This window comes from Tachyglossus aculeatus, chromosome X1 (genome assembly GCF_015852505.1).
Source record: "Tachyglossus aculeatus isolate mTacAcu1 chromosome X1, mTacAcu1.pri, whole genome shotgun sequence".
NCBI lineage: Eukaryota > Metazoa > Chordata > Mammalia > Monotremata > Tachyglossidae > Tachyglossus > Tachyglossus aculeatus.
Genome location: NC_052101.1, coordinates 57,354,723 through 57,374,132, shown reverse-complemented (window position 1 = coordinate 57,374,132; position 19,410 = coordinate 57,354,723). Strand labels below are relative to the sequence as shown.

The window sequence follows — 19,410 nt, the reverse complement described above, 5'->3', positions numbered from 1 at the left end:
TCCCAGCTGGCGACAGGACTTTCGGGAATGCCACTAACCATTTTTGGGGTGGTGGGGCAGGCAGGGTGATGCAATCCTCCTGTTGCACCTTGGAAAGATCAGAAGCCGTGTGCTGTCCCAAAGAGCACAGCAAAGAGCATGGGCTTAGGAGTTAGAAGACCTGGGTCCTAATTCTGGCTCTGCCTCGTCACTTGCCTCAGGCATGACCTGTCTCCCTCTCTAGACTGTAAGCTCATTATGGCAGGGAATGTTTCTGCTAATTATGTTGTATTGTACTCTCCCAAGTGCTTAGTACAGTGCTCTGCACAGAATAAGCACTCAATAAATACCACTGATTGACTGATCCCATCCAGAAGGGGCCTTATCTTTGCTAAGCAGTACCCTCCTCTGCTGGGCTCCACACACTCCACTTCCCTGCCACTAACCTCCTCACTCTGTAGAAAGATAATCAGGGCAGCAGAGTGAAGTATAGACTGAAGCGGGGAGAGACAGGAGGATGGGAAGTCAGAAAGGAGGATGATGCAGTCATCCAGTCAGGATGGGATGAGAGATCAAACCAGCAAGGTAGCGGTTTGGATGGAGAGAAAGGTGAGGGGTGGGGGTGTCTTGGAGATGTTGTGGAGGTAAGACAGGCAGGTTTTGGTGACGGATTGGATGTGTGGGGTGAATGAGACAGCAGAGTCAAGGAGGACACCAAGGTTGCGGGCTTGTGAGACGGGAAGGATGGCTGTGCCGTCCACAGTGACGGGAAAGTCAGGGAGAGGACAGGGTTTGGGAGGGAAGATAAGGAGCTCAGTCTTGGACATGTTGAGTTTTAGACAGCAGGCAGACATCCAGATGGAGATGCCCTGAAGGCAGGAGGAGATGTGAGCCTGGAGGGAGGGAGAGAAAACAGGGGTGGAGATGTAGATTTGGGTGTCATCCGCGTAGAGATGATTGTTGAAGCCATGGGAGCGAATGAGTTCACCAAGGTAGTGAGTCTAGATGGAAAACAGAAGGGGAACAAGAACACTGACCCTTGAGGAACCCCTACAGTAAGGGGATGGGAGGGGGAGGAGGAGCTCGCGAAGGAGACTGAGAATGAACGGCCAGAGAGATAAGAGCAGAACCAGGAGAGGACGGAGTCTGTGAAGCCAAGGTTGGATAGCGTGTTGAGGAGAAGGGGATGGTCCACCGTGTTGAAGGCAGCTGAGAGGTCGAGGAGGATTAGAATAGAGTAGGAGCCATTGGATTTGGCAAAAAGGAGGTCATTGGTGACCTTTGAGAGGGCAGTTTTGGTGGAGTGTAGGGGACAGAAGCCAGATTGAAGGGGGTCCAGGAGAGAGGTGGAGTTGAGGAATTTGAGGCAGTGAGTGTAGACGATAGGGCAATAACTAGAAGGGGCAGTGGGGTCAAGAGAGGATTTTTTTAGGATGGAGGAGACGTGGGCATGTTTGAAGGCAGAGGGGAAGGAACCAGTGGAGAGTGAGCAGTTGAAGATGGAAGTTAAGGAGGGGACGAGGGAAGGGGCAAGAGTTTTCATAAGATGAGAGGGAATGGGGTCCGAAGCACAGGTGGATAGGGTGGCATTTGAGAGGAGGGAGTAGATCTCATCTGAAGATACTGCTGGGAAGGAGCTCACCTCTTCCAGGAGGCCTTCCCAGACTGAGTCCCCCCTTTTCTTCTCCTCCTCCTCCCTATCACCAGCCCCACTGCCCTACCCCCTTCCCCTCCCCACAGCACTTGTATATATTTGTACATATTTATTACCCTATCTATTTTATTAATGATGTATATATAGCTATGATTCTATTTATTCTGATGGTATTGACACCTGTCTACTTGTTTTGTTGTCTGTCTCCCCCTTCTAGACTGTGAGCCCATGGTTGGGTAGGGACCGTCTCTATATGTTGCCAATTTGTACTTCCCAAGCACTTAGTACAGTGCTCTGCACACAGTAAGTGCTCAATAAATACAACTGAATGAATGAATAATACACTATAAACAATTAGAAAATTATATAAAAGCATGGGGTGCCCACACCTGAAATACTACCTGCTGGTCTGATCACTGCATTTTAAAAGTGATCAGGGGGTTGAAGAAGCTTTCTTATGAAACTGAAAGTTAGGATTAACAGCCTGAGAAGGGACATGGTTGAAATCTACAACTTCAGAGCCCAGATGGAGGTGGGGATGGAGTTGGCACTGGAATGCAGGAGCCTGGACTCACAGACCTGGGAGGCTTCATCTGAGAGAGAAGCAAAGTGTGGGGACTCCCCAGCACCGCACCCTAAATAGGGACCTAGGGAACTAGCCTGTTAAAAGATGAACAAAAGGCAAAATTGTGGTGGAGTGACTGGGTGGGAACAGAGCAGCTCAGAGCTTGAGTTTCTCCAAGGTTTCATAAAGCTGTTCCCAAAGGGGCCAGAGAAGGGAAAGGAGGGCTCATTTGCCTAAAATGCAAATCCTAGACTCGAGGCTCCCAGATGCTTCCCCTTCCCTGCCCCTACCACTCCCTGCTCAAATGACCCACTGAAGTGGGAAAAGAAGCCTCCCCTTCCTAAGGAAATGAAAATGGAAAGGCAAGCTGATTTTCAGAGAGACTCAGCCTGGCCCCTCCTGTCCTGGAGCTCACCCTGCTCTCAGGTACCTCTTGGAGGCAGCTGCTTGTCTCCCTGCCCTGCCAGCACTCGGGATTTCACCACTCGGTGCCTGGGTTGAGGTCAGTCCAAGAGGGGTCAAAGGACCTGGGGAAATGAACCTAGGAGTAATCGTCACTTTAGCTTAAAGGGGGACAAAGGTGCAAGAGAGGTGGTTGGAGAGGAGGGTGGTAGAGAATTCTGAAATGTGAAAGGAAAGTGAAGCAGTGATCCTTGCACTGGCCCAGAAGGTCCACCTGCCCACCTTCCCGGGACCAACTCCTTCCATTCTTTTCCACTAGGCTCCTGCTCTCAGCTCTTAGAACACAGCTGCCTGGGTATCGCTCCCCACTTAGCTCAGGCCTGTGCCCTCCCAACCCATCCCCTCTCCCTATTTGGAAGTATTTGGCTGCTAATGTGGTCAGGGCAGAGGGGATAATACATAACCCTGCCCTAGGGTGAAGCAGTAACGGAGCCGGGTTAGAACATGGGCCTCGCTGTGCCCTAGTCAGTGGGTGTACCTAACAGTCTGCCCTTTCTGAACTCCATGAGGATTCCTCCCCAATTTGCCCTCTCCACAGAGCAACCCTGACCTCCCCTTCCTGCCTCTTTCCTCCAATCCCAAGGTCTGGAACTCTGGAGGGCTGAGAAACTCAGGGACAACGAAAGTGCCACCAGTCTGTGCTCCTCTCCAAGCCCCCTTCTTTCTAGGGTCCAGGTGGTGTTGGCTTTAAATGCAGAAAGCTAATTTAACCAGACAACGGGAGCAGGGAAAGCCTAGACAACTGAAATTGATAGAGAATCCCAAAGGACTTCTAGCAGACTGCTTCACCCTTTAATCAATCAGGAGTATTTATTGAGTGCTTATTCTATGCAGAGCACTATATTAAGTGCTTGGGAAAGTCCTGTAAAGTAGACATGATCCCTGCACTTAAACAGTTAGAGCTTATAGTTTAGCTATGCCTTTCTTCTAAACTGTTGATAAGGAGCAGAATGGACATTTTTGAAATTCTTGCTCTCCCTGACCCCGACCCCTGCACTCTGCCAAGCTGCTGCCCCTTCCGACATTGTGCCTGGGCCACTGCTGCCACCCACTTTGATGTTTGCCCCAAGGTAGTTGCCTCACTTGCAAAACTGTCTGAAGCAGGCAGGCCCTGCCCCTCAGGGAGAGAGCTGTCCTTATTCATGCATTCATTCATATTTATTGAGCGCTTACTGTGTGCAGAGTACTGTACTAAGCGCTTGGGAAGTACAAGTTGGCAACATACAGAGACGGTCCCTACCCAACAACAGGCTCACAGTCTAGAAGGGGGAGACAGACAACAAAACGAAACATGGGAACAGGTGTCAAGTCATCAGAATAAATAGAATTAAAGCTAGATGCACATCATTAACAAAATAAAATAAACAGAATAGTAAATATAGACAAGTAAAATAAATAGAGTAATAAATCTGTACAAACATATATACAGGTGCTGTGGGGAGGGGAAGGAGGTAGGGCGGGGGGGCAGGGTAGGGGGAGAGGAAGGAGGGGGCTTAGTCTGGGAAGGCCTCCTGGAGGAGGTGAGCTCTCAGTAGGGCTTTGAAGGGAGGAAGAGAGCTAGCTTGGCAGATGTGCAGAGGGAGGGCATTCCAGGCCAGGGGGAGGACATGGGCCAGGGGTCGGCGGCAGGACAGGGAAGAACGAGGCACAGTGAGGAGGTTAGTGGCAGAGGAGCAGAAGGTGTGGGCTGGGCTGTAGAAGGAAAGAAGGGAGGTGAGGTAGGAGGGGGCGAGGTGATGGAGAGCCTTGAAGCCAAGAGTGAGGAGTTTTTGCCTGATGCATAGGTTGACTCGTAGCCACTGGAGATTTTTGAGGAGTGGAGTGACATGCCAAAGATGATCCGGGCAGCAGCGTGAAGTATAGACTGAAGTGGGGAGAGACAGGAGGATGGGAGATCAGAGAGGAGGCGGATGCAGTAATCCAGTTGGGATAGGATGAGAGATTGAACCAGCAGGGTAGCGGTTTGGATGGAGAGGTAAGGGCGGATCTTGGCGATGTTGCGGAGGTGAGACCGGCAGGTATTGATGACAGATTGGATGTGAGGGGTGAACGAGAGAGCAGAGTCGAGAATGACACCAAGGTTGCGGGCTTGTGAGACAGGAAGGATGGTAGTGCCGTCTACAGTGATAGGAAAGTCAGGGAGAGGGCAGGGTTTGGGAGGGAAGATAAGGAGTTCAGTCTCGGACATATTGAGTTTTAGATTGTGGGAAGACATCCAGATGGAGATGTCCTGAAGGTAGGAGGAGACCCGAGCCTGAAGGGAGGGAGAGAGAGCAGGGGTGGAGATGTAGATTTGGGTGTCATCAGCGTAGAGATGATCGTTGAAGCTGTGGGAGCGAATGAGTTCACAAAGGGAGTGAGTGTAGATAGAGAACAGAAGGGAACCAAGAACTGATCCTTGAGGAATCCTTAGAGTAAGGGGATGGGAGGGGGAGGAGGAGCCCACCAAGGAGACTGAGAATGAACAGCCGGAGAGATAAGAGAAGAACCAGGAGAGGACGGAGTCCGTGAAGCCAAGGTTGGATAGCATGTTGAGGAGAAGGGGGTGGTCCACGGTGTTGAAGGCAGCTGAGAGGTCGAGGAGGATTAGGATAGAGTAGGAGCCGCTGGATTTGGCAAGCAGGAGGTCACTGGTGACCTTTGAGAGGGCAGTTTCGGTGGAATGTAGGGGACAGAAGCCAGATTGGAGGGGGTCGAGAAGAGAGTTGGCATTGAGGAATTTGAGGCAGCATGTGTAGACGACTCGTTCAAGGAGTTTGGAAAGGAATGGTAGGAAGGAGATAGGGCGATAACTAGAAAGGGAGGTGGGGTCAGGAGAGGGTTCTTTTAGGATGGGGGAGATGTGGGCATGTTTGAAGGCAGAGGGGAAGGAACCAGGGGAGAGTGAGAGGTTGAAGATGAAAGTTAAGGAGGGGAGGAGGGAAGGGGCAAGAGCTTTCATAAGATGAGAGGGAATGCGGTCAGAAGCACAGGTGGCTGGAGTAGCACTTGAGGGAGGAGATCTCATCTGAAGATACTGTTGGGAAGGATGGGAGAGTAGCGGAGAGGGTTGAGAGCAGGGGGGTTGGAGAAGGGGGAGCAGTGACTTTAGGGAGCTCAGTCCTGATGGAGTTAATTTTACTAATGAAGTAGGAGGCCAGATCGTTTGGGGTAAGGGATGGAGCAGGGGGCCTGTGAAGGGAGTTAAATGTACGGAAGAGCTGATGGGGATGATGGGCATGGGTGTCAATAAGGGAGGAGAAATAGTTTTGTCTGGCAGAGGAGAGGGCAGAGTTAAGGCAGGAAAGGATAAATTTGAAGTGAACGAGGTTGGCTTGGTATTTATCATCATCATCATCATCAATCGTATTTATTGAGCGCTTACTGTGTGCAGAGCACTGTACTAAGCGCTTGGGAAGTACAAGTTGGCAACATATAGAGACAGTCCCTACCCAACAGTGGGCTCACAGTCTAAAAGGGGGAGACAGAGAACAAAACCAAACATACTAACAAAATAAAATAAATAGAATAGATATGTACAAGTAAAATAAATAAATAAATAAATAGAGTAATAGATATGTACAAGCATATATACATATATACAGGTGCTGTGGGGAAGGGAAGGAGGTAAGATGGGAGGATGGAGAGGGGGGTGAGGGGGAGAGGAAGGAAGGGGCTCAGTCTGGGAAGGCCTCCTGGAGGAGGTGAGCTCTCAGTAGGGCCTTGAAGGGAGGAAGAGAGCTAGCTTGGCGGATGGGCAGAGGGAGGGCATTCCAGGCCCGGGGGATGACGTGCGCCAGGGGTCGATGGCGGGACAGGTGAGAACGAGGTACGGTGAGGAGATTAGCGGCGGAGGAGCGGAGGGTGCGGGCTGGGCTGTAGAAGGAGAGAAGGGAGGTGAGGTAGGAGGGGGCAAGGTGATGGAGAGCCTTGAAGCCCAGGGTGAGGAGTTTCTGCCTGATGCACAGATTGGTAGCCACTGGAGATTTTTGAGGAGGGGAGTAATATGCCCAGAGCGTTTCTGGACAAAGATAATCCGGGCAGCAGCATGAAGTATGGATTGAAGTGGGGAGAGACAAGAGGATGGGAGATCAGAGAGAAGGCTGATGCAGTAGTCCAGACGGGATAGGATGAGAGCTTGAATGAGCAGGGTAGCGGTTTGGATGGAGAGGAAAGGGTGGATCTCGGCAATGTTGCGGAGCCGAAACCGGCAGGTTTTGGTGACGGCTTGGATGTGAGGGGTGAATGAGAGAGCGGAGTCGAGGATGACACCAAGGTTGTGGGCTTGTGAGACGGGAAGGATGGTAGTGCCGTCAACAGAGATGGGAAAGTCAGGGAGAGGGCAGGGTTTGGGAGGGAAGACAAGGAGTTCAGTCTTGGACATGTTGAGTTTTAGGTGGCGGGCAGACATCCAGATGGAGATGTCCTGAAGGCAGGAGGAGATGCGAGCCTGGAGAGAGGGGGAGAGAGCAGGGGCAGAGATGTAGATCTGGGTGTCATCAGCGTAGAGATGATAGTTGAAGCCGTGGGAGCGAATGAGGTCACCAAGGGAGTGCGTGTAGATCGAGAACAGAAGAGGACCAAGCACTGAACCTTGGGGAACCCCCACAGTAAGAGGATGGGAGGGGGATGAGGAGCCTGCAAAAGAGACTGAGAATGAACGACCGGAGAGATAAGAGGAGAACCAAGAGAGGACGGAGTCTGTGAAGCCAAGGTCAGATAGTGTGTTGAGGAGAAGGGGGTGGTCCACAGTGTCGAAGGCAGCTGAGAGGTTGAGGAGGATTAGGACAGAGTATGAGCCGTTGGATTTGGCAAGCAGGAGGTCACTGGTGACCTTTGAGAGGGCAGTGTCCGTGGAATGTAGGGGACGGAAGCCAGACTGGAGGGGGTCGAGGAGAGAGTTGGTGTTGAGGAATTTGAGGCAGCGTGTGTAGACAACTCGTTCAAGGAGTTTGGAAAGGAATGGTAGGAGGGATATGGGGCAATAACTAGAAGGTGAGGTGGGGTCAAGAGAGGGTTTTTTTAGGATGGGAGAGACATGGGCATGTTTGAAGGCAGAGGGGAAGGAACCAGTGGAGAGTGAGCGGTTGAAGATGGAAGTTAAGGAGGGGAGAAGGGATGGAGCGAGAGATTTCATGAGATGAGAGGGAATGGGGTCAGAAGCACAGGTGGCCGGAGCAGCACTTGAGAGGAGGGAGGAGAGCTCCTTTGAGGATACTGCTGGGAAGGATAGGAGAGTATCAGAGAGTGTTGAGAGCCGGGGGGTTGGAGAAGGGGGGGAAGTGACTTTGGGGAGGTCGGACCTGATGGATTTAATTTTGTTAATGAAGTAGGAGGCCAGATCGTTGGGGGTGAGGGAAGGAGGAGGGGGAGGAACCGGGTGCCTGAGAAGGGAGTTGAATGTACGGAAGAGCTGGTGGGGGTGATGGGCATGGGTGTCAATAACGGAGGAGAAATAGTTTTGTCTGGCAGAAGAGAGGGCTGAGTTAAGGCAGGAAAGGATAAACTTGAAGTGAACGAGGTTGGCATGGTGTTTAGACTTTCGCCAGCAGTGTTCAGCAGCTCGAGCATATGAGCGAAGGAGGACGACAGTGACAGTGATCCAGGACTGTGGGTTAGGGAAAGGGGAGCAAGCGAGTCGAGCTGAGTAGGGAGGGTAGGGTTGAGAGCAGTAATCTGATCATCAAGATTGGGTAGAGAGGAAAGGGAGGCGAGGTGGGGTGTGAGGCGCTCAGAAAGACGGATGGGGTCGAGAGAGCGGAGGTCTCTTTGAGGTAGTAATATAGATTTACAGGGGACAGGAGTGTGAGTGAGGAGGCTGGTGAGAAGGTTATGATCAGAGAGAGGGATTTCAGAGTTGGTGAGGGTGGAGATAGTGCAGCGGTAGGAGATGATGAGGTCGAGGGTGTAACCAAGTTGGTGAGTGGGCGAGGTGGGGTGAAGCAGGAGGTTGGCAGCATCAAGGAGAGATAGAAGGTGGGTGGCAGAGGAGCCACCAGGGATATCCATGTGGATGTTGAAGTCTCCGAGGATCAAAGCGGGCATGAAAAAGGAGAGAAGGAAGGTGAGAAAGGGGTCAAAATTGTTAAGGAAGTTGGAGGTGGGGCCGGGGGGGTGGGGGGCGGTAGATGATGGCTACAAAAATCTGGAGGGGGTGGTAGAGGCGAATAATGTGGGCTTCAAAAGAAGTGAAGGAAAAGGAAGAGGGAGGAGGGATAGTGCAAAAGCGACATTGGCGGGCGAGAAGGAAACCGACATCTCCTCCTTTTCCGGTGAGTCTGGGGGAGTGGGAGAAGAAGAGGCCTACACTGGAGAGAGCAGCAGAAGAGACCGTGTCATCTGGAGACAGCTATGTTTCAGTTAGGGCAAGGAGGAGTAGAGAGCTGGAAAGGAATAGGTCCAGGATGAAAGGGAGCTTACCTATAATGGAGCGGGGGTTTCTTATGCTAGAGCCCAGCCCAGGCCCCAAGGTTTTGCACTTGGTACAATGGGACCTAGGGAGGCCAGGCCACAATGTTCGGGTTCAGGCAGAAGGTGCCCGGAGGTTCATTCATTCATTCAATTGTATTTATTAATAATAATAATGTTGGTATTTGTTAAGCGCTATGTGCCAAGCACTGTTCTAAGCGCTGGGATAAATACAAGGTAACCAGGTTCTCCCACGTGGGGCTCACAGTCTTCATCCCCATGTTACAGATGAGGTAACTGAGGCACAGAGAAGTTAAGTGACTTGCCCAAGGTCACACAGCTAACAAGCAGCAGAGTTGGGATTAGAACCCAATACCTCTGACTCCCAAGCCCATGCTCTTTCCATTAAGCCACGCTGAGTGCTTACAGTGTGCAGAGCACTGTACTAAACTCTTGGAAAGTACAATTCAGCAACAGAGACAATCCCTGCCCACAGTGGGCTCATAGGCTAGAAGGGGGAAGACAGACATCAAAACAAGTAAACAGGCATCAGTAGCATCATTATAAATGAATAGAATTATCGATATATACACATCATTAATAAAAATAATTATAATTATAAATATGTACATATATACATGAGTGTTGTGGGGGCAGGGAGGGGGGTAGAGCAAAGAGAGCGAGTCAGGGTGATGGGGAGGGGAGGGGGAGCAGAGAAAAAGGGGGGCTTAGTCTGGGAAGGCCTCCTGGAAAGGCCTCCTGGAGGAGGTGAGCTTTCAGTAGGGCTCTGAAAGGGGGAAGTGTGCTAGTTTGGCAGATTTGAGGAGGAAGGGCATTCCAGACCAGAGGTAGGGCATGGGCCAGGGGACGACGGCGGGGCAGGTAAGAACGAGGCCCATTGAGAAGGTTAGCACTACAGAAGCGGCATGTGCAGGCTGTGATGTAGAAGGAGAGAAGGGGTGGTGAGGTAGGAAGGGGCAAGGTGATGGAGAGCTTTGAAGCCAATAGTGAGGATTTTTTGCTTGATATGGAGGTTGATAGGCAACCACTGGAGATTTTTGAGGCGGGTGGGTGGTGACATGCCCAGAATGTTTCTGTAGAAAGATAATCCGGGCAGCAGAGTGAAGTATAGACTGAAATGGGGAGAGACAGGAGATTGGGAGACCAGAAAGGATGCTGATGCAGTAATCCAGTCAGGATAGGATGAGTGATTGCACTAACGTGGTAGTGGTTTGGATGGAAAGAAAAGAGCGGATCTTGGTGATGTTGTGAAGGAGAGACTGGCAGATTTTGGTGACGAATTGGATGTGTGGGGTGAATGAGAGAGCGGAGTCAAGGATGACACCCAAGTTGCGGGCTTGTGAGACGGGAAGGATGGTCATGCCGTCCACAGTGACGGGAGAGTCAGGGAGAGGACAGGGTTTGGGAGGGAAGATAAGAAGCTCAGTCTTGGACATGTTGAGCATTAGGTGGCAGGAGGACATCCAGGTGGAGATGTCCTGAAGGCAGGAGGAGATGCGAGCCTGGAGGGAGAGAGAGAAAACAGGGGAAGAGATGTAGATTTGGGTATCATTTGTGTAGAGATGATAGTTGAAGCTGGGAGAGCGAATGAGCTCACCAAGGGAGTGAGTCTAGATAGAGAACAGAAGGGGACCAAGAACTGACCCTTGAGGAAGCCCTACAGTTAGGGGATGGGAGGGGGAGGAGGAGCCCATGAAGGAGACTGAGAAGGAACAGCCAGAGAGATGAGAGGAGAACCAGGAGAGGACGGAGTCCGTGAAGTCAAGGTTGGATAACGTCTTGAGGAGAAGGGGATGAGCAACAGTGTCAAAGGCAGCTGAGAGGTCGAGGAGGATGAGGATAGAGTAGGAGATGTTGGATTTGGCAAGAAGGAGGTCATGGGTGATCTTTGAGAGGGCGGTTTCAGTGGAGTGGAGGGGACGGAAGCCAGTTTGGAGGGGGTCCAGGAAAGAGTTGGAGGAGAGGAATTCGAGGCATTGACTGTAGACGACTCACTCCAGGAGTTTGGAAAGGAAGGGTAGGAGGGAGATGGGGTGATAACTGGAGGGGGCTGTGGGGTCAAGGGAGGGTTTTTTTAGGATGAAGGAGACATGGGCATGTTTGAAGGCAGAGGGGAAGAAGAGTGAGTGGTTGAAGATGGAAGTTAAAGAGGGGAGGAGGAACAGGGCAAGAGTTTTTATAAGGTGGGAGGGAATGGGGTCTGAAGCGCAAGTGGAGGGGGTGGCACTTGGATCCCCTACAGGCCCCCAATTTGGAGCACGAAGCCCCTTCCTCAACCGCTCCAGAGCTCCGACCTGCAGCACCGGACCCCAGTTGTCTCCCACACACATCCTAACCCCACCTCCCCGTGCTTAACCTGGCCTAGCTAGTGGGGGCTCAGCTCTGGACCAGGACCTGTCCTGCTTCCGCAGAGACCGGATGGCCCCAGGCTCCTCCCGGGAGAAGTCAGACTTCCCAGCCTTCTCTTTTGTCAGGAGTGACTTCAGAGCCCTGTTAACAGAAGGAGGAAGCAGAAGGGGACCCTCCTCCCCCTTGCCAGGTCCCAGCATGGCCCCTCCCCTCCCCAATCCCCCAGGGAACTAGACCTCCCACTCACCCCCTGGAAGCCATTGGCCAGCATTGGCTAGCAGGGGCAGGGCCAATGCCCATTTCCAGGCCTGCCTTGTGACAACTCACCAAACACAGACATGTGGGATATTGTCCTCAGTGTCCCCCTATGGGGAGGGCAGCCTTGGAAATGACCCCCAGTTTGGCTGGGCACTTGGCTAGTGCTCACTCATCAGGGGCCACTCACCCTCCATTCCATGGAAAGCTGATGGCTGGTAAGACTGCTCCACTCAATTCTCTGTTGTCCCCAAGTCCCTAGAGACAAGCATCTGTTCCTCTCAACACTGCTCTGATGTTTTCACCTTTAACTCTATGGCCTCAGCCCCGTGCTTTCCCACCGCCAAGGTAATCCTTCCCCATAGCTGAGAAATCATCTCTCCATCTCACTACACTACCCTGTCACTCATCAGAACTGACCATGGCTATCCTTTCAGCTTCCACTCACAAGTCCCCAAATCCATCAATCTAACTGGGTTTCTCCGGTCTCAGCGTTTCATTCCCGACTGCCAATTCTCCTCTGAGCCTGGTCCAGTGCTACCTCTTCAGAGTCCACAGCCCTCTGTCACTAGCACCAAGGTGCTACAGAAGTCCACGCTCCCACCCCTCAAAAGAAAAGGGAGGCTGGGACATGGAGACCAGTTGTAGACTGAGAACCAAGTTGTCCTTCCCCTTTTCCCCCTGGCTCCCACCTCTCAGGCTCTGATCCTCTCTCTGGGGCCAAATCAACCTAGAACTAAGAGCCAGAACCCTAAATTTGCCCCTGGGTTCTGACAGAGTTGAAAGTTTAGACCCCAGCCTGAATCAAGTAGTGCCTGGCCTCTGCACAACATCCCTGTCCTTGGCTTTTATGTTGTTTTTGTTCTTCTTGGTTTATTTTTGCCTTATGTGTCTGTCACCAGTCCCCTTTCCCCAGTTTTAGTCTTAGATGGAGAGCCAGGGACCCTGTCTAATTCCGACTTGTGTATTCCTTCCCAGTGTTCGGTAGAGTGCTTTGCACAGAGAGCAAGTGCCTAATAAATACTATTACTATTACCTGACTCCACTTCTTGGCCCCTCTCCCTAATTAGGGTGCTCTGCCCAGGACTGGCAGCCCAGGCCAGAAACAGCAGGAGACCTCTATGGGGTAGTGTCTGCTGGATCCTGGCTTGACATCTCATTGGCCCAAACCAGGCCTGGGGAAAAGGCTGGCTGAACCTGAACCACTGTGGCCCCATTTCAGACCTGGAGGGGGGACTAGCACTGTTGGTCAGCATACCACCTGGAGGAAGCAGCTGGCTTAGTGGAAAGAGCACGGGCTTGGGAGTCAGAGGTCATGGGTTCTAATTCCACCTCTGCCACTTGTCTGCTGGGTGATCTTGGGCAAGTCACTTAACTTCTCTATGCCTTGGTTACCTCATCTGTAAAATGGGGATTAAGACTGTGAGCCCCACGTGGGACAACCTGATAACCTTGTATCTACCCCAGCGCTTAGAACAGTGCTTGGCACATAGTAAGCGCTTAACAAGTACCATCATTATTATCATTATTATTATTATCAGCCACTCAGGGGCAACTATAAATCTGATATGAGGCTGCACACTTGTGTGGCCTGCTCTCCCCAGGACGTTGGTTAAGGCTGTTGGGAGTCAAATTGAGGACTGGTCCCATACTCCTGGGGCTTGGCTCAGGTCAGATCAGGATGAGGCCCATACATTCAGCCCAAATAGGGGTCTAGAGCCATGCCTGAGCCCAGCCTAAACCTGAGTCATTTTTTTCTTATCAGCCCAAGCTCAGCTTGTAGACCAGGCCTGGGAGATCTCTTAACTGCAGTCTCTTGCCCAGGCCCTGGTCAGCAGAAGCCCAGAGCCAAGCCTCCCTGGTCCCATTTGGTGGGGAGAGAAGAGAACACAAAGTCATATCGTGCCTTGACACTTCTCCCTTCCTGAAGGAAGAACCTCCCCTTGAAGTAACAGAAAACAGATCCTAAACAGCAGAAAGTTCCCTTCAGAATGTCAGATTCCCATCCCCAAATGGTAGGCTCCCTTCACTTGCCTCACAGAAATTGCAAACACACCCCCAACCCAAACCCCTCAAGCCCACCCCAGAAATGGCAGACCTCCCTCCACCTCAGCTCCATTTCAAAACAGCAACCCAGTTCTCACCTGGCTCAGCCCCATACTTCCCCAGTTTCACAGCTCCATGGCCAGCTATCTCTCCTTCCTGTCAACTCTCCCCCAATTTTGAGAAGCAGCATGGCCTAGTGGATAGAGTATGGGACTGCAAGTCAGAAGGACCTGGGTTCTAATCTAGGCTCTGTTACTTTCTACTGGGTGACCTTGGGCAAGTCACTTAATTTCTCTGGGCCTCAGTTACCTCATCTGTAAAATGGGGATTAAAACTGTGAGCCCCATGTGGGACATGGAAAACGTCCAACCCGATTTTCATTTATCTATCTCAGCATTTAGTACAGTGCCTGGAACATAGTATGCACTTAATATCATAAAAAAATCCTTTCTGCTACTCTTTCTCCTCGTCTCTAGCTTCACCTCTTTTCCCTCTGCCCCTACCTCTTGTGGGCCTGGAGTGGGATAGGGAGGCACAGACCTAGATACGTTTGGCTCAGCTCAGCCCCACCCTGGGTCCCTCACTGCTTAACACTGCTTCCTCCTCCCCCACCAACATCATGATCAGATGTGGCGCAAGAAGGCACCTCCGCCTTCAGCACTGTCTCAGGCAACACAGTCATGTTGGGGGTCACAAGGTTTAATGCGCCACATCATCCACATCACCTAGCCCTTACTTCTCCCCTCTCACTGCACCACATCCACAGTCTGACTCTGTCTCTCTCACACAGTCCACTGAAGAGTACAGATGCCACATGGAGACTAGGGCTTTGCATTGCTCTAGCGTGAGCCTTCCCAACACCAGATTGCCAAGGTTTCCACTTAGAGGCACCAAATCCAGACTCTCTCAGTTGGGCTCTCCACACCCCCTGTCCACCTTCCTGTTCCTCTGCCTAGGAGCCAGCTCCACTGGCTCCACACTCAGGGAGTCAGCATCACTGGGGGTCTATACACTTGTAGGAAATAGCAGAGGGAAGAGAGCCTGGGGCCCTCACCAGTCAGCACGGGGAACCAATGGAAATGGGACAGAGGCCAAACAATGGAACCTGATGCCCGCTTCTCCTGAGGATTATCTCCCTCCCCCACCTCACCCAGCCTAAGACGGGAAGCCCACTCCCTGTTGCAGCATCTCTGAAGACCCCAAACACTCCATCGCTTGGCGAATCTTGCCCCCAAAGCATGGTTCCCAGGATCGGAGACCAAAGCCACCCCTAACCCCTCACTGCTGTACAAAAATTTCAAATTCAGTATGACTGAGAACTGGAGGCTGCTAAAGCACTAATGGCTAAAGAGTTGGAGGATGCCAAGTTGAAGCTACATGAAGATGGTGCCTTAAAATTTCTGACTACCCAGAAAAGGTTGGTAACTACTTCTTTAGCGATCATGGCATTGGTTTAAGCCCTGGTGAATTCTGGTCTTCTAGGTACCAACTACCTTATTTTATTTTATTTTGTTAATGATGTGCATCTAGCTTTACTACTATTTATTCTGATGACTTGACACCCGTTTTGTTTTGTTGTCTGTCTCCCCCTTCTAGACTGTGAGCCCATTGTTGGGTAGGGACTGTCTCTATATGTTGCCAACTTGTACTTCCCAAGCGCTTAGAACAGTGCTCTGCACACAGTAAGCGCTCAGTAAATACGACTGAATGAATGAATGAATACAGTGACAGGTGAAGCTCACTTCCACACTATTCCCCCCACTTCCACCCCACAACAGGCTCAAGTAGCTTTGGTCTCATGGGAAATCCCATCCAATAGTATCAATTTATCAATTACATTTATTGAGCACTAAATGTGTACAGTGCACTGTAACTTAAATAATTATTATGATTATTTTTATTATAATCATAATAATTATGTCATTTGTTAAGAGCTTACTATGTGCCAGGCACTGTACTAAGCAATGGGGTGGATTCAAGCAAATCGGGTTGGACACAGTCCCTGCCTGCATGTGGCTCACCAGTCTCAATCTCCATTTTACAGATGAGGTAACAGGCACAGAGAATTGAAGGGACTTGCCCAAAGTCATAGAGCAGACAAGTGGTGTAGCTAGGATTGGAATTCATGACCTTCTGACTCCCAGGCCCATGCTCTATCCACTATGCCATGCTGCTTCTCAATTAAGGTATCTGTTAAAGCGCTTACTATGTAACAGGCACCATACTAAGCGCTGAGGTGGAGACAAGCAAATTGAATTGGACCCAATCTCTGTCCCACGTGGGGCTCACACTCTAGATCCCCATTTTAAAAGATGAGGTAACTAAGGCACAGAGAAGTTAAGTGACTTGCCCAAGGTCACAGCAGACAAGCGGCAGAGCTGGGACTAGAACCCATGATCTTCTGACTCCCAGGCCTGTGATCTATCCATTATGCCATGCTGCATCCCATATAATAACTGTGGCATTTAAGTGCCAAGCACTGTACTAAGCACTAGGGTGGATAAAAGCAGATTGGGTTGGACACAGTCCCTGTCCCATGTGGGGCTCACAATCTCAATCCCCATTTTACATATGAGGTAACTGAGGCACAGAGAAGTCAAGTGACTTGCCCAAGGTCACACAGCAGACAAGTGGTGGAGCTGAGATTAGAACTCATGACCTTCCAACTCCAAGACCTGTGCTTGGGAGATCACAGTATAACAGAGTTGCCCACAGAGTTCCCAACAATTATTATTATTATTATTATTATTATTATTATTAGTGGTACTTGTTGAACACTTATACTAGATGCCAAGCACTGTTCTAAGCGCTGGGGTAGATACAGAATAATCGGGTTGGACACAGTCCCTTGTCCCATATAGGGCTCACAGTCTTAACCCCCATTTTACAGATGAGATAACTGAGGCTTGGTGAAGTTAAGTAAATTGCCCAAGCTCACAGAGCAGACAAGTGGCAGAGCCAGGATTAGAACCCAGGTCCTTCTGACTCCCAGACCCGTGCTCTATCCACTAGGCAATGCTGCTTCCAAGTCTAGAAGGTGACAACAGCATGCCCCCTTTAACTCCCTCCTGGGCTCTAGAGTGTAGCGGGCAATGTGACAAAAGCAGAAGAGTGGGAAGGGAGTCCAAAACCCAGCTCCTTTACCTGACGGCTCCTTGCATTAGGCCAGGCTATCCCAGAATCAACGGTGGTGTCAGAGCGAGGAGGGGTGTGGGACGGAAGGCAGATGAGAGTAGAAACTCACCATTCTCAATGATGACTTTGATGAGGCGAATGGAGCCACTTCGGGCCTTGGCAAAAAACTCCTTTAACTCGGTGGTGGCTAAAAGAATCAGAAACATTGTGGTCAGAGGCAGGGGGTGAGCTGTAGGTCTGATTCCTCAGGGGAAGCAAATCCAGGAGACCCAGTTCCCAGGGAGTGGCTGATTCACAGGGAGCAGCAACCGGTGACACAGGCGGGACTGAGCCCAGTCCCCTGGGCCCCTCGATAAATACCTCTGGCCAGTTGGCCCATGTGACTCCAGAAACCCGATCCAAGGCCTGGCTGAACATAATCTCCCAAATTTAGCTGATGGTGCTGTGGGCACAGCTGGGATGGCTCAAGTGACAGAGTTCAGCCTGACAGGCCGGAGGGGAAGGAAGGCCAAGAGAGGCAAGGGAAGAAGGAGGAAAGAAGGGAGAAAAGAGGATTGTCTGACTGGCCTCACACCCACCAGGGGGATCCTGGGAATACCTTCATCCTACATCCAATCTTCCCAGGGACCACAATTTTAAGCAGGGAGAAAAAACTATGTGAAGTTCAGCACTAGCAATCAGTGGTTGTACCGAGGCTTTACTGTGTGCAGAGCACTGTACTAAGCACTTGGAGGAGTATAATATCAAAGCTGGTAGATATGCTCCCTGCCCACAAAGAACTTACATTCTTGATGGAGAGACAGATATTAAAATAAATTACAGATCGGGGAAATGGCAAAGTGTAAGGATATGTAAGTGCGTGCTGTGGGTCTGAGGGTGGGATGAATATGAAGTGTTTAAGGGGTAACCTTCCAGTCTGATCCCTGTCCAGTCCCCTCTCTGGCTCAGTGAGCCTCCTCTGTTTGGGTTTCAGGTAAGCTCTCAAAACCACCTCTAGAGTATCCTGCTGCAGCCTCAACATGGCATCTCTACATGAACAGGCAGCCATAGGGCATATCCAGCCCAAATTATTCCAACCTCAGTGCAGGGTTGGGGTTGGAGAAGTTGTGACCTAAATTCAACCAGACAAATCATCATCTCCACTCTCAAGAAGGGTCCTGGGCACCCTTGCCATGCCACCCGCTCCTGTGGGAGACTGCTCCTGGGGGGAGGCAGAGAAGTAGCGTGGCTTATAGGAAAGAGCACAAGTCTGGGAATCAGGAGACTTGGTTTCTAAACCCAGCTCTGTCATTTACCTGCTGTATGTATGCCCTTAGGCAAGCCACTTACCACCTCTGTGACTCATTTTACTCATCTGTAAAATGGAGATTAAACACCTGTTCTCCCACCCCCTTAGGCTGTGAGCCTTTTGTGGGACCAGGAATTGTGTCTGATCTGACTGTATCATTGACCCAGTGCTTAGCACATAGTAAGTGCTTAAATACCATAGTGCCTATTTTTATTAGGCAGGGAGGGCAGAGACAAGGCAAGGGAAACAGAAGCTGGTCTCTCCATACAGAAACCTTACTCCCATATCCAAGCCACCAGCAGGAAGCAGAGGGGCTATCTCTTGGCTGCAGCCCCAGGATTCCACATGTGACTTGTGTCCCTGAGCCCGAGCAGCAGTGAAGAACAGCTGGCTCTGGCTCCCAAGGGAAGCCTAGCACATATGTACTAGACTGTGAGCCTCATGTGGGACCTGATTATATTGTATCTATCCCAGCGCTTACTACAGTGCTTGGCACAGGGTAAGCGCTTAACAAATACCATTATTATTATTACTATTATTATTACATAAACAAAATCCTGCTATTCTCCCCCTCACAACCCTAGAGGAGGAGCAAAATCCTCAGCCATCCCTCCCCTTTCCACCCCCCAATCCCGACCCCTGGGGCATCCAGCCAGTGTCAATGATCAGATCTGCCCTGGACCATGCACTCACCTTCCAGGACAGTGGGTGACTGATGAGTTCAGACATCCCCAGGCAACCCCAAAGTCATGTGCACTTCTGGACACTAACTCTGTTAACTCCAAAGGACCAAGGCTACCACACAGACTTGTAGGAGTGGTGGACAGGGCTGATCAGATTCTCCCTCCTCTATATGACATCCTCCGGGATTTATTTCAACACCAGCAGCCATCTTGATGTGAAGAAGCAAACACCTCAGCCTAGGAGCTGAAGCTGGACACAGCCCCTTCCACAGGGCCAGGGTGGCCCAGGAGCTGCAGCCTCATGACACTGAGGTCGCTGGATAAACCCCCATGCTTCCAACATCCACCCTTAGCACTTGTGTGCTTTAATCCTAGTCCCACCACTCATGTACATGTTTCCAAGGTAAATCAGGGGTTGACATCTCAAACTGCTTGGAAGCCTGGGTATCTACAGAAGAAAGGCCACATAAAACCACTTTCACCCTTTTAGATATCTATCTGACTTCCCTTTATGCCCACAAAGAGCAGTATTTTTTTAGAATGTAAACTTCCAGAGGGTAAGGCCCCTGCCTAACTTCCTCTACTA

The 19,410-nt window shown here is 50.8% G+C and overlaps 1 protein-coding gene across 2 annotated transcripts in view; it reads right to left on the bottom strand.

The window, feature by feature from the left end:
- Positions 1 to 19,410, bottom strand: part of TWF2 (twinfilin actin binding protein 2) — a 47,284-nt gene that overhangs the window by 15,918 nt on the left and 11,956 nt on the right. Inside the window, exon 2 of one of the 2 annotated variants that reach the window (XM_038772845.1) lies at positions 16,963 to 17,040. In XM_038772845.1, coding sequence (XP_038628773.1) covers positions 16,963 to 17,040 — 78 coding nt within the window. Of the gene's footprint in view, positions 1 to 16,962; positions 17,041 to 19,410 lie in introns of those variants that run through there. The other variant, XM_038772846.1, reaches the window with a different exon arrangement.